Source organism: Vigna angularis, chromosome 9 (genome assembly GCF_016808095.1).
Source record: "Vigna angularis cultivar LongXiaoDou No.4 chromosome 9, ASM1680809v1, whole genome shotgun sequence".
In the NCBI taxonomy this organism is placed as follows: domain Eukaryota; kingdom Viridiplantae; phylum Streptophyta; class Magnoliopsida; order Fabales; family Fabaceae; genus Vigna; species Vigna angularis.
Window position 1 is genome coordinate 6,398,704 of NC_068978.1, and position 15,187 is coordinate 6,413,890.

The 15,187-nt window shown below is 33.3% G+C and overlaps 2 protein-coding genes across 2 annotated transcripts; both read right to left on the minus strand.

Moving 5' to 3' along the window:
* Positions 1-2,706: 2,706 nt before the first annotated feature.
* LOC108318881 (protein trichome birefringence-like 25) lies at positions 2,707-6,508 on the minus strand. The gene is made up of 3 exons (XM_017549866.2): positions 5,837-6,508; positions 4,808-5,085; positions 2,707-3,761 (listed from the first exon to the last, which is right to left on the minus strand). The coding sequence occupies exons 1-3, from the start codon at positions 6,108-6,110 to the stop codon at positions 2,994-2,996; spliced, it is 1,320 nt and encodes a 439-aa protein (XP_017405355.1). The 5' UTR covers positions 6,111-6,508; the 3' UTR covers positions 2,707-2,993.
* Positions 6,509-10,506: 3,998 nt separating this feature from the next.
* LOC108318910 (uncharacterized) lies at positions 10,507-15,187 on the minus strand. The gene is made up of 5 exons (XM_017549901.2): positions 14,679-15,187; positions 12,287-14,510; positions 11,889-11,949; positions 11,580-11,803; positions 10,507-10,878 (listed from the first exon to the last, which is right to left on the minus strand). The coding sequence occupies exons 1-5, from the start codon at positions 14,791-14,793 to the stop codon at positions 10,824-10,826; spliced, it is 2,679 nt and encodes an 892-aa protein (XP_017405390.1). The 5' UTR covers positions 14,794-15,187; the 3' UTR covers positions 10,507-10,823.

The following is a 15,187-nucleotide window of genomic DNA, read 5'->3' on the forward strand; positions in this document are numbered from 1 at the left end:
TATGATCCGATCTATTGTCATTTTTAATCTAGTATTATATAAAATTATTTTATCTATGTAAACTTTATTAAAAATTAAACTCATGCAATTTTCAAAAACTAAATTCTATGGTCCTTTGAATAACTTAAATTAAATTTCTCAAAATTATCACTCTAAATTAAAATTTCCCAACAAATATTTAACCCAAAAATTTATAAAGTAGAAAATTTTCAATTATATAAAACTAAATCAAATAATATGTTCACTTATGCATAAACTAAATTATATTTCCATGATGGTAATTATATCTTTTAAACGATAGACAAATATAAAAGAAATAAATTATTTTAATTTTTATTTAGTTTAACTAACCTGTTGAAGTCATGGTAGAATTTCAAGGAACAAAATAAAAAGCACGATCATATATTTTGGGGACTTAGGTAGGGTTTATTTTACTGATTTTCCTTTCATTCGCGAAAAGAGGAATCTGAAAGAGAGAATTTGAGGAAAAAGATGATTTATCGGAAGTGGAGTCTCCTTACCGGTCCGGTCACCATCCTCGGCGGGGTAGTCGCTGCCATTGCCGCCGCAAACGTCATATTCGTCAAGAATGTAAGTTCCTTTCTTCCATGCTCCAAATTCCATCTCCCCCTCTCTGCACTTAATTCGCCCTTTCTAGATTCGTCCCAAAGGATCGACCTTGATTGATTCTTGTGGATTTGGGTGCTGATTTTTGAACTGGGTTTCCGGTAATTTAATGAAATTCTTGCAAACTCTCGAGATTTGCTTCTGTGACCTCGCTAGTCGCTGGTCTTCGATTTTAATTATGTTCATTTAATTCATTTTTATTTTTGAATGGAAATGAAATTAGTCTTTTTTTTTTTTAATTTTATTTGCCTCTATCGATCAGATTATGGAAGTTAATTTGTTTGCTCCTGATCCTGAAGATTAGGGATTCCTCCAAATAAATTGTGCTGGTGTATGTGAGTCAATTGCTGGTTAAATTGTGTAGTGTTTTTTCAAATCCATTATATCTAGTTAAAATGAAGAAGACAGAAGTTTTACACTAAAAAAAAATTTCTTATTTCACTTTGTTGGCCGAAGAAGGAACGTCCAATTTATAGTAACAGCCAAATCGTATCGTACTGGGTGAGGTTGATTAGATCAATCAACCTAGACTGTTGACTTCTATTAAAGCAAAAATCATTTAAAAAACTACTTTCTCAATGTTTTGTTTCTCCTATGTGTACATGTGGAGTTATATATCTGAGACCTTCTGTTGCATTTTTTTGCTTGTTGTTTTAAATGAAGATTGAAATATATTTAGGTGATCGTAATTTATCTTTATTGTACTTTACAGGATCCGTTCCTCAAACCAGATGAGAGAAAGTATGAAAATCAACCTGCTACCAAGTAGGAGAAAAGAGATAACGGAAGTTTGTGTTTTGATGTCAGCTAAATCCTGATTTATGAGCTGTATACTGTTTTGCAAGACATGCTCTCTAGTTAATAAGACTGAGATTCTGAATGAAGTTTGGACTCTGGAGCGTGAACCCTTATTTTAGAACTAATCTTCCAAAGTTCTAGAAAACTGGTTCATATTTCAGAGATCCGTACTTATCTCTTCTGTATAATGTCAACTGCAAATGTTTAATGTGGTTTCTAATATTCCATTTCTTTCTTTATTTCTATCAATTTACTGTTATCGCTTGCAATTTTGGATTATTATGGTAAAATTATTGTGGCAAAAGTCACTTCTTTCTATGCATACTGGTTATATTGACTGACTGTTATACCTCAGATATGGGTTATAAAAATTAGTGTAAGATTGATGTTGTGTTGTATTGCATATGTGACGAACTTAGCTTCAAGCATAAGATGTCTTCTTACAAATTCAAAATTCCACAGTTTTGGATATTGGTCATTTAGGGGAACAGCTGTGCAGGATGATATTTCATTTACTTCCTTATCCTTATCAAATACGAATCTGAAACTGATTGTCTTGTATACTCATCTATATGCCTTTGTGAAATATTTAAGCCTTTAAAAGCTGTTTTTACAATCTAATATATCTACATACGAGAATAGAAACATATATAATATAAAAACATATTATATTGAAATTGTCTTCTAATTGGATAATTTCAAGAAAAAATGGCATTGGTACTATTTTCATTTGCAAACAATAAAAATGTTTTATAATTATTTTATTTAAAGTATTATGTGTAAAAGATATGCCCTTTATTTAGTTTTATAAAATTGTTATTGTATTTTTATCATGTTTTATAATTTCTTATACACATTTAGATGTCTTACATGCACACTATCCTATATATGGGTAAAATACTTGTATTGTTGTATTGAATCTTATTCTAATCAGATCCTATACACATAGTATCTGGTCATCACAGAAGGACAATAATCTGCCACTGGTCTGGCTAATGTTTCATTTCAAAAGTTGGTTGTTATTCATCAAAGTATAGTAGAATTACAGGTTGAAATTTCAGTTTTCAATACGGGGAGGCAACAAGTGTGGATGATTTATTGATGCCTTAAACAAAAATGTCATTTCGTATACATGTTTTATGTACACATATATGAAACGTATCAAGGGCTTTAAAAAGCTTAATACATGAAATTGAAATTTGGACTGGTCTCTCTGCAGCTTACTAAGCACAGCTCCTTCAGCACTACTCAATCCTGAGACTTTATTTCTACATCTAAGTATAGAAGAAAATAGGTATATATTCCTCACAAAAATTATATGAAAAGGACATAAGATGAGTTTATATTGAGTGCTACGGTTTACATTTGTGTCTTGCTAGCTTTTATTAAGCTATACAGTCCCATGTACAGAGCGGAGTTCAACCTAATGCCTTTGTGTATAAAACATCCTTTTTGCAAACTACTAATGGTATTGAGAAACTACCATGCAACAAAGAATCCTGAATTTAAAATGATCATATTTGTAACCAGCTTCAAACCTTAATGATCTGGTGATAGCTTGTTATTTATTAGGCATTGAGTAGCATTTGCATTATTATGTCATTCCATGAGTCAATTGGTCCGGGCAAACACCAATGTAGACAATCGTTTTGAACTTTAGCATTCTTGTCTTTTGCAAATGGCTGGAACTTCCTGTAAGGTCCTGGATGCCCATCTGGTCTCAGCAATGAAAGGAGTGTTGTGTCCAAAAGTTGCAAGTTCACCCTTTGAGATCCTAGGGAAGCAGCCTTCTCAAACTCTTCAAGTTCAATACCTCTCATGATGGAATCCACATCTATCATATGAATCTGACCCTCCTTGAAGGGTACAGTTCTATTGCAGTACCCTCCACTAAACCACTCCCCATTCTCAAAGTGATCAGGTGTGGTGGTTCTGAAGAGAACAGTGGCCTTGTGTTTAGAGTTTGTGAAGAACTTGAAAACTTCTTGTAGTACTTTGCGGTAAGCATAGTCAAATCCCAGCTCTGTTAAGTTCTTTCCAGGGCAGTAGTGGCAGCCGGTTACTGTGTTGTTTTCATGGTATATTGCAGTCTTGAGAAACCATTTTCCACCACCAATGACAACATAGTCAAAGTTCTTATATTGGTTGGTCCACTTATCTAGAGTGTCAATATAAAGTTGTATCTCTGATGAGGTAACTCCATTCATATCCTCAAATATAGCTGCTTTAACAAGGAAAGGGGTCCAGATTACTGAGAGTGTGAAGTTATGAGAGCGAAATTTCCATATCTTTGATCTATATTCCTTGTCATGGTAAATTTCAACAGCAGGTTCCACCTGCAGAATAAAATAACCAGAATATGATCTAATAACCCAATTTGTAGGACCAAATAAGCAGACACTACACTGTGCCACAAATAGACAGCTAAGTAGTTTGTAGGCACAAAGCCAATGGCAGTAATGATGTACGTACACAAGTGTTTCCCACTAATTATTCAAAACTATTCTTGAAGGTTTGGTATACGATGTACGTAGATAAGTGTTTCCCTATCCAGGTAAGGTAAAAGCTGCTTTGGAAAAGACACTAAATACTGCTTAGATCGTGAAGGCTTTGGACCATTCGTATAATATTAGCAACAGTTGTCATCCACAAAAGGAATCGACAGATTGTTTTCACAATGAAAAAGATTATCTATAAAATGACATGCACTGCAAAGTTGAACTTTTGTGTTTGTAACATAATGTCAAAACAACTAATAGTGCATTGATGTTGACCATGATTCATGATTGATGGACAAAAACACTATACTACAGAACTACTTAGTTAAAATCAAGGAATCACATGGCTTCATTTTAAAGTATTGCATGATTTTGATCGTGATTACTTGCTGATGAACGAGAAAGACATTTAATAAACAATGAAGGTGCAACTACATATCTACTTAGTTAATATAAAAAACAATCACATGGCTTCATTTTAAAATATTGGAATCTTGGCCTTCACTTCTCTGAATAAAGAAAAAAGCAAGAAAGAGGTGGAAATAACAAATGAAAAGAGAAACACAAAAAAATGTGTGGTCCATTAATTATTTTCACTTAACTTTTTCTGTTTGCTTCTTTGATATTTTTTTTAAACCATTCTGTTTTTAACTTCCATTATTTTTCCTGTTTCCATTCACATCATTTCCCACCAATCTCTTTCTTTCCTAGCAAATGGACCCTAATGTCTTCAAATTTGGTAAGCAATAGAAAGTGAACTACAGCACAAATAATGCAAACATACTGAACAATAATCAAGATTCAAGGGACGAAAATCTTTCAAGCAAAAAGGCTAATTATATCAAATTTGCAAACTGGTTAACTGATATTAACATTCACAATACCTTTGAGAGAATGCAAAGTAGGGACTGAACATGATTACGAGAGATTGAATCACCAATGAAAGCCAATGATTTATTTCTCATAAACTTAAGAAACTTCTTGGGATTGAACTTGGGCAATTTACAGTCTCTTGGACTCCACCTCCAGTACAGGTACCCTGAATCAGGACGTCCATTCTTCATACAATTTTGATGAGGCTCAATCACACGGCAGCTCTCATTAGTGTACACAGGCCCAGATTGGTCTGGCACCCATTCTCCCACAAAAAGATCACATTTTTCTGCAGGTACACATTTACAATGCCCATTACCATTGACAATACAAGCTATCAACATAAGCACTTCACATTACTCAATCTGTTCTAAGATTGTGCTTAGTTAAGAAAAAGAAGAACTTGTTGCTTTATAAGATTTGGTGTTAGAACAGTTCATTTAACTTAAATCCCCATCCTTGGTCCAATCGCAGGGAAGTAACAAAGAACCAACGTTTTAAATTGTTGTTGCCATTACAGTTGCATTTTATCCTAGTCTTTGATATTGCAGAAAATTGTTGACAAACACAACTATACTTGTGATCATAAACTCCAGAATTGAGATTGTGCTGCTTTAAATTTGATCAAAGAATCCCACAATGGTGGTGAAGGAAACTAAAAAATCTTCACATTGTGGCCTTGCCAAGAAGGAAAGTAGGAACAAATTACATGGTATAATTTTTGTTTCAGCACTCATTTGGAGACTTGATGAAGAGATCACAGTTCCCAAAAACACAAACAAAAAGCCTTGGTGGGTGTATGGTACATTACACGACACCCCACCAACTGAAACAAAAAAATATGGAAAGACAAAAGATCTAAATAGTCCAACTGAAATGAGAAGAAAGAAGCAGAAATGGGTGGTCCTTATTCCTTACTTGTTTTCATTCTTTTTGTGATTTTTTCATGTTTGAAACTGGAGCAAGTATTTCCTTTCAAGTTCATGCTTGTCACAAAGAAAACAATTCAATCACCACAAAAGAAGTAAAAATTCTCTTACCATCCTTAGAGATTTGAGTCTGATTCTGATGATGAGTTTCCGGAAAGTCATCAGAATCAGAAGCCTGAAGATCAGATGAAGGTAAAACAGGGGACTCTGCTTTTGCATCTTCCACAGAAGGTGACTCCACCACTGAGAAGAAACTGAATGAATCCCACAAGAGAAGACGAACAGCGAGACCCACCAAGAAAATTGAGAGTGCTAACTTGACACACACATGGTTGTTCTTTTGCAGGGACAGTGGTCCCGAATCAGACCTCACTCTCTTCACCATCTTGTATCAGATGCAAAGATGAAACCACAGCCACAACCAACTTTGCTACTTTCTCATGAAACGGTGCTGCTGAGTAATTATTATAGGAAATGGAAGCAAGTTATGATATTGAATAAACGAACCTGTTTTCTGCACACCCTTTGTTGGGATAATAATGTATGTTGATACAAAAACACATTACGTGACATGTACCATGTGGCAGCCATTAATGGTGAAAATAAAACCAAAATAGATAATATCATTTAAAAAAAACAAATATATATATAAAAACAACAACTTTTCACGATGAGAAACACGTTCAGTGTGTGTGTAAGTCTCGAGTGATTAGAGCATTTCCTTTGATAGAGAAGAATGTGTGTCATTTGGTCTCACTGTCTAACAGAATGCTCATCTTTTCATCCATCTGCACGTGTGATGTTCAAAGATTTTTACCTTAAAAAACTATGATTTGGTGAATTTTGCATTCTACTTTTGGTAAAATAAATTCATTCACATAATTTGTAACTATGATTTATTAGCAAACATGTCACTCACTCTTTCTTTCTCTCTCATGCACAGCATAATGGAAAAGATAACAGTAGTTTGATGTTGCAGGCTACCAACTTTACTTTTATTTCTTTGATGAAACACGCTGCATGTCTTTAGTTGAGTAACATCAAAGTCACTGACTCTATATGTGATTCATTTTTTGTTTTTGAAAACAATATTGAGTTGGCTTCCATTAATTCAATAAAAGGTAAGATATATCTTAATAGGAATTTAAATATCAGTCTAATTTTCAATTTTGATAAAAATGAGAAAATTAAACATGATATAAAATAAAACTCTTAAATTTATTATCTTAACATTTTGTATTAAGAGTGATCTCAATCAATAAATTTGACTTTTACTCTCGTTTTTTTCTTTAAAAAAATACAAAAATTTATTTTTTATAATCATTTTATTAAATAAAAATAAAAATATATTATCTTACTGTTCTTCTTAATAACAACAATAACAATACAAATAATATCATGGGGCAAGAGAAATATACCAATATAAAAAAAGATTTATTTTATTGAAAATTGAAATAGATTAAATTCAAGCGGGTTAGACTCACTTCAAAATTATATAATCTCTCTCTAATTATTTTTCTTTTGTAAAAAATCATATCTTAACACTTAATATTTTAAAGATGACAATTCAAAAACTAATATCCTAATATTAGTAAAGGATATAGTTTCCAATGACCAAACATCATTTTAAGATTACATGGAAACTTCTTATGTAGTGATGTTACCTTTTTTGTGGCTATAAATTACGGGCACAGATTCTTAAACATTTTGGGATTATTTGGTTGTCGGTGCTAATGACAGATAGAATTATTTTTTCCCTTTAATGATTTACTTTAAGAAAAGGTCCATTTAATGAATCTCTTAACTTGGTTAAAACAATATGATAAGAAACGGTTACCTACTTGTAATGAATGTTATTATAAGTTAGAGTGAAGAAGTCGTTTGCCAATTTATTTAAGAACGATTAATATGATCTAAATAATCAATTAAAACAGTAGTTGTTCAGTTTATTTTGTTGACCTCTTATTTGAATTGCACAGACAACTTTCATATTCATTCCACCCTTATCATTAAAAGAAAAGTTATCAAAATACACTCCTCAACAGCTAGTTCCAATCAATCATGACCGTTCATAATAAACCTGAAAGTCTTCATTAAAGTTCTGGTGTATGACAGAAATTTAGCAACTACATACTCTTTTGTGTTCAAAATTTATTACAGTATATGATCACGTCATGAGCACATAAGAAAAAAAGAAAACGTAAAAACAAAAGAGACGAAAGCAAGAAAAATCAGTAAAAAGAAAAATTGTTTTGACTATAATTTTTTTTTACAAATAATAGTTAAATTTATAGAATTGAATATTTTTTAGTTTTTTAACTTTAATTAAAAATTATAATTATTTTATTTTAGAAACTTTAATTTAATTTAGTCTTTTAATTTAAAAATATGTGGATTTAATTTTTAAATTTTGTTAAATTTATTTGACGTTTCTAATATATTTAATGTAGTATTTGAGTTATTTACACTATTTAATATATTAGTTAATAAATACGTTTTAAATCTTAAATAAATTAAATTTATACAGTTTTAAAAATGAAAGAATAAATTAATTCAAAATTTTAAATAACTAATTTTAATTTTCAGTAAAACTTAAAAAATCAAAAATATGTTCAACTCTAAACTTATATATAAAAATTTAAATAAAAAATTTTAACATTTTTATTGGGACAACCTTAACAAAACTGAAAAATACCACAAACAGGTATAAAAAATAGAGAGTGTCAAAGTTCAAGGTAGAGAGAATGAAGGTTGTGGTGTTAGCATTTGAAGAGTTTGGTGGGATATGATGAACATTAATGGCTTGCATTTAGTTGAGTCCCTTAGTGGGGACCAAATGTCCCTTGCCTTATCTTGTAATTGAGAGGATAATACTGTTTTCATGGCCCTTCACAAGGATCATATCTCACTCCACATTTATTCTCTCCTCATCTGTCCTTAAATGCATAAAATAAAGTAAACCCTTCAAGATTGAAGCCAGTTCACACATCTTTTTTTTCTTTCTTTATTTATGAAACCAAACATAACGTCATAGTTTCTTACAGTATTTAATCTTTTTAATATTCCAAAAGATATCAGATTAGAATATAAGGTATTTCATACTTTTATTTAATAAATTAAATATTAGCAAGAATATACTTTTTATAATTTATCAAATAAAATGTGAAGAACACTGACACTAACTTCTCTTTGTTCCAAATAGGTCATAAATATTTTGAGCTCTATTCTTTATTTTGTGTGTACCTCGTTTCATATTTATTAACCATACATCCCTTTCACCAAGTAAAACAAAATGTGGTGGAAGAAGTGTCTTATGAGGAGTGCTAATAAGACACGGAAAAGGTTTAAAAGGAGATTTTGTTAAACTATATATATATATATATAAATACAAAATAATTAAAAATATAGTCAAAAGATTTATAATTAATTAGATATGTTTTTAGTTTTTTAACTTTTATTAAAAATTAAAATTAGTTCTTTAAAATTTATTCTCCATCTTTAGAATGGCATAGATTTAATTTCTAAATCCAGTAACATTTACCATGCATGTGCATTTTAGTTTCCAAAAGGGTACGTGGCTTATGAGTAAGGAGAAGAAGGCATGATTCATGAAACACACCAAAGGAATATATAATAATAATATTCCTCAATCATTTATTAGACAAATGAGAACTATAACAAATTTTCACTCTGCACCACCCAACTCCTGTCCCTGCTGCCAGGAACCGCCTACTAACTGATTTCTTTTCCTATCTTCATATATCAAACTAGTAAAATTAAGTTTTAATTATACTTAAAAATAAACTAATTTAATAAAATTTTATTTATATAATATAATTTCGTCTATTATTCACTTTAATCTCTACATTTGTTTAATCTTAATATTTGTTAAGTAAAATCAAATAAACTAAATTAACTTTATTTACTAAACATATTATAATTTAATCAAATAAAAAATAGAAACTAAATTAAATTATAAATATTAACTTACTAACTGACGGATTTTTTTTATTTTGTTAATTCACTCTAGATATTGTTAAGGTTCTCGTTCAAATTAAAATGCGTTAAATTTTCAAAAAACGTGTTATTAATTATGATGTGACGAGGTTATAAAATTAATAGTCAATTTTTAATACAAACTTTTTCACTCTACAAAATAAAAAGAATTTAAAAATGGAACAATAGGTTGTAGGTTAGAGGACCAAAAGCATAAAGTGTCTGGATGAATAATAATTAACGGATTTGAAGGGAAAAAAGAAATCCACATACATAATTTCAGTGTCGTGATGAAGATGAGAATGACGTCAGTAAAAAAATGAAATAGTTAAATCAGTAAACTAAAATGAATTTGTTAGAGGTGTTTCACTGAATTGGTTATGTGCTTTATGCAGAGTTTAATGTAGAACTTGGCTAGCTCTTTTTGTTGTTCAATTTGGAACTTATGTTACGTAGATTAAGTTAAATTTATGTATAAATCATCCCAGTTTAGCTTCTTTTGATATCAACAACACAGTAAACAAATTTAGTAGTGAAATCTAGATATATAACCTTAAAAGGTTTCTTGAATGAGAACATAGTATCTCAAGGCCCCATGGGAATAATATTATAAATGGCTTGGACATGATTAGTGTAACGTTTGGTTTTATTTTCATGCTTCAAAAGTTTTTCTCAGAAAATGTCGTTCGTGATAGAATCTAGAGATGTGAATTTGTGTTACCTGTTATTGCGGCTTATTAAAACACACCTACTACTTCGTCAAAACAAAAGTACAAGTACTATGCTTTGTGAAAAAAAATGTTTGACTACATTCCAATTTATCAATAAATATATTACATTGTTTTCCACATCAGATTCTGGACCACAAACAAGACTGCGAGCACACAATTGTTTATGCTCTTTGTTTTGGTAAACCATATAAGAATGACAAAATTTCAGTACAAGAATAACAAATTTACATCTCATAAAATTCTAGTAAAAATATCATGAAAAGATTTCAAAATTTTCTCATGATCTGATCTGACCCGAAACAATGTTTCCGAATCTGTTGAAGGGTGGAACAAAGATGTTCTCATGCAGAAGTTTTATTTCTACACTTGTGTTATGCAGCTGTTCTTGGTACTTTCATGCCAAATCCACGCCTTTCTTTCTCCACTCTGTCAAGTTGTCAAGACCAGAGGATTAGCAACTATCCTAACTGCTGCTTCTTAAAGATTTAGATTAATAAATCATGCAATGTGAAGAATAAAAATTATGTAAGAAATGCAAGGACCATATTTAATGGAGGCGTAGAAGTAACAACTGAAACAAGTCAATCATAGGCGTAAGACAAATTTAAGAAAAGAGAAAAGCATATATATTTTTCTTTCTTAACCTCACAGAAAACATCTGTTGAATCATCAAATGGGGTCCTGAATTGGAATAAAAACACAACTTTCCAGCACTCCAATGAGCTTATGAGCCAACTGCATAACAGACTATGACTCAACCTCTCACTCAATTTATATCAGATACTTGACACCAACTCCTATCCAAAACTTTAAAATAATGAGTCTATAAATCTTCTTTTTTATACTGTTCAACTTTTTATTTTTAATTAATGTGCGACTTAAATTCACACTTATATTCTTAACAAAAATATCTAAGAGACAAACTGCATGAGAAGAAATTCCTCCTTATCTATAGGTTCAGCTTGACATGACTAATCAATATGCTGACTGCTAGGGGAAAACAAACATGGATTCTTAACAATAGGAAACCAGCATTTTATGAATAGAAACACAGAAGGACATTACAACAGAAGAGCTAGTCTATAATTAGATAAATGGAACAAAATCATCATAGACTTGGCACTTACGTTGGTGCAAGTTTACCAAGGCTGTCCAACTCTTCCCCTGTGTTTTCATCTCGTACCCTCCCAGAAATGTCAACGATGTAAGACCTATTGTCATCGCGGGGGAGTCCTCTCCGACAAAGCAATTCTAAATCTTTATGGTGAAGTTCTCTACCATTTACAAAAACACCAGTATTTCCACCAGCACATTTTTCTGGCATGGGATGCTGGAACTCTTCTATGAATGGCTGCAAGAGAAAATAACATATTCATTTATATTGATCAGAGTACAAGTATATGAGAAATGGAGTGTACCAGAATAGTGTAACTTACCAGAATTATTCCAAGACATGGTCCCCCCATGACACCCCAAAATCCAGCCTGAGAATCATACCTGCGGAAGAAAAAGTGCAAGCAGATCAATCACTACAATACATAAGCAATCAGCATAAACATTTACACTATCACTCTAAGCTGAGATAACTCTTCCCAAAACGATATGCAAAAAGGCATGTGAAACTATCAAAATATAATGTTACAGATTATAAGAACTTAACCGAGTCTATATGTATGCAAAGAACACTTTTCAAAAGCTTAACTGATTTTGATCCCTGTCTTTACAGTTTGTCTAAAGATTTAATTTTGATCCTTTATACATTTCTCTTCATTTGAGTTTCTGATATATGACATAATGTCAGCCTAACAAAGTTGTGAATGTAAAGCATACTAACCAGTAATTTCCTGGCTGGATTGGTCCAGCAAACTTTTCAGCCTTTTTAATCACTCGATCTGGTATTGGCTGTCCATTTATAGTAACATTACTTTTCCCATTATCTTTCTTAATAATGTTTGCTAAAAAGGAATCACTCCTTTTGTTAGACCTAGGATGATCATGTTCTCTGCTTACATCACCAGAATCCTGGGAGACCCCAGTGTTAGAATAATCAATAACATCCATCTCAGTTGCAAGCACTACTTCTTTCAAAGAATTTTGCCTTGAGGCATTCTTTTCTACTTTTTCCAGCTCTTGATCTGAGCGACTACTTTGGTTGCCTTTCCCTAATCGATTAACCACATGGTCGTCAAATGAACTACCAGGTGAAGGAGATGGAGAGGCTTTAGATGGCTGATGAATGAACCCACCTGGGGCAGTCATAATTTCTGGAATATTTTCATCATCAGAAATACTGGGAGATGAAGAATGGAAACTTTGCCTCTCTCGCGACTTTAAGGTTGAGTCTTCAGCCAGCACAGAAGATTCTCTATCTACTGAGTGAAAATCATAACCAGAATAATCATCAGATGAGAAGTTCACAGCACTCGTGTTCACATCACCACGGGAATGGAATGCACGACTATTCACAACCTCACCAGTGGCATCATCAACCCTTGTGGATCTGGTAGCTTCCTCCATCTCAGAATGAGGAGAAATTACTAGCTTCTTATTGACGACAGCAAGTTTCATTTCAGAAGAACAAGCTCCACATCTAATTTTCTTCTGCTTAAGATTTTTAACCATGACCAGTGTCTTTTTAGGCAGTTGCAGTAACTCAAAGCAACTATGACAAGTGATGAAAGGAGAAGCACCAGCTATAGGAAGGCATTGCCGAGTACTACTCAAAGGCACTACTTTTCGAGTATGGTTTCCAACAAACCTACCCATCTCAGAATTGTAATCTCTAGGCCATCTTGTGCGAGGTTGTCTTTCATGTAAACCAGTGGGAGGAATGGCAGCTCTAGAATTCTGAACATAAGGACCAACTGCTCCTGGGATCTCATGACCATACAACATAGGATCATTTGGGGCAGGGGTGTGAGGGAATCTGCTGTTAACAAATTCAGCAGGTGGCACAGGCACTGATTCTCTTCTTTTGTTGTTATAGCAACGCAAACAAGAGCAAGAAGGTGGGTGAAGCATGGCATTACGAGCATATGGATCATATGAATCTGGACCAGTATCAGCATAGCGTCCAGGAAAGTAGGGATGAATTGGTTTTTGTGGGAACTGGTGGGGTAAAGGATGTGAATCTCTCATCATTGGGGATACAAAAGGATCCCCATATCCAGGAGCATAATTTGGATTATGCATGGAAGGGTGAAAGTTGCGCTTAGCCATTTCAGGACCTGCTGCATAAGGATATGGGTCATGATGATAATTGAAATAAGGGGGACCTGGCAAATGTTTATTAGGGCCAAAGAATGGTCTTGAGGTTCTGCTCATAGCTGTTGATGATCCATATCCTTCAGGAAACCAAGTTTCAGGGCCACTAAAAGGATCTGGAGGAACCATTCTTCCATCAGGAAGAACCTTTTCTTTGGGGTTACCAACCACCTCAGAAGACTTGTTCAATTGACTGGTTAACTCATCCAGCTTCCTTAGAATATCGGCTCTATCTTGCTCAAGATGCTGAACTTTATTCACACCATCCATGTCCTTGAAATTCCTCCACTGTTCTCCATAATTGTAAGAAAAACTGGAATAGCTATTTGAAGATCCTTCATCAGGATAACCATGAGTGGGAAATCTGACACCCTCCATATCAGCTTGAGACTTTCTCCGAAACCCCTGCATCTCACCTCTCTCCCCATAAGGCCAATTAGACACTCTCCCATAGAATTGGTCCCCTACCATGTGAGACTTCTGCTCCTGCTGGTCTCTTCCAATTGATTTACCCCTTTTGTCCTTACTCACAAAATCATTCTCCAAAACTCCTTTCTCATCCCCATCCATGGAACCATCCAAAAACCTCCCATGTCCTTTATTTGGTTTTCCCAAATCCCTTCTTTGACCCTCCATTGAGAAACCATCATTGGACCCAATATCAACATCTGAATCATCACTCAAATCAACTACCCCTTTACCCAAGAAACTTTCTGATCTACCTTGATCTCCTCCACCTTGTCCCTCATCTGAGGTTTCCCACAACCTAACACCTTCGGAACTTTTAAGCTTTCCTACAAAGGAAAAACAAAACGGAAAACACAATAAGAAATCAGAATATCCAACCCCTTTTTGAGCCTTTGACCAAAAAAAAAAAAATCCTAATTTTTAATACAAACAAAAAGCTCCAAAGCACGTTAAATCAAACAACCAAACCATATGCTAAATTTACGAAAGGGTACCTCGAAGAACACTACCACAACCACCACATTGATAAACAGTGTAATTGGCAAGCTCGGGAAGAACCTTTTGACACTTGGGGCACTTCACCAAACGCAACTTGGCCGAGTCCTCCATTGCTGAAGCTGAGAGATAATACACAAACACACACAGGGCCACTAACCAAGCACCATAACCAAACAAGGAAGAAGCAGCAGCAGAATCCTTGGTTATTTATTAAGATAGAACTTTCACGTAGAGGTCCAAAAGGAAGTGTTTGGCTTCTCGGAAACAACAACAAGAGCGTCAGAGAGAGGAGTGTTGTTGTGTTTTCTGCTTTTTCTTTTGGTGCTGATTTTCCTTTTGGGTTTTCTTGATTTTTTCCTCAAAATCCAAACAGCAAGAGACCAAAAATCGAAAAAGGAGTAATGAAGAGAAGCACAGTGGGGACAAAATTTCCTCTCGGAATCTTAGAACTTTGCAAAATAGATCCTTTCATTCCATTCCAGTTACTGAAAATAAAAATCGCTGC

What these genes read in the sequence shown, in the direction of transcription:
- LOC108318910 (XM_017549901.2), bottom strand. Translation starts at nt 14,793, where the DNA reads ATGGAGGACTCGGCCAAGTTGCGTTTGGTGAAGTGCCCCAAGTGTCAA. An exon ending in CATGTCTTGGAATAATTCTG is followed by an intron (nt 11,804 to 11,888) that starts GTAAGTTACACT and finishes TTTCTCTTGCAG; the next exon opens with CCATTCATAGAAGAGTTCCA. An exon ending in CTTGGTAAACTTGCACCAAC is followed by an intron (nt 10,879 to 11,579) that starts GTAAGTGCCAAG and finishes ACAACTTGACAG; the next exon opens with AGTGGAGAAAGAAAGGCGTG.
- LOC108318881 (XM_017549866.2), bottom strand. Translation starts at nt 6,110, where the DNA reads ATGGTGAAGAGAGTGAGGTCTGATTCGGGACCACTGTCCCTGCAAAAG. An exon ending in GACTCAAATCTCTAAGGATG is followed by an intron (nt 5,086 to 5,836) that starts GTAAGAGAATTT and finishes GTGTACCTGCAG; the next exon opens with AAAAATGTGATCTTTTTGTG. An exon ending in TACTTTGCATTCTCTCAAAG is followed by an intron (nt 3,762 to 4,807) that starts GTATTGTGAATG and finishes TTTATTCTGCAG; the next exon opens with GTGGAACCTGCTGTTGAAAT.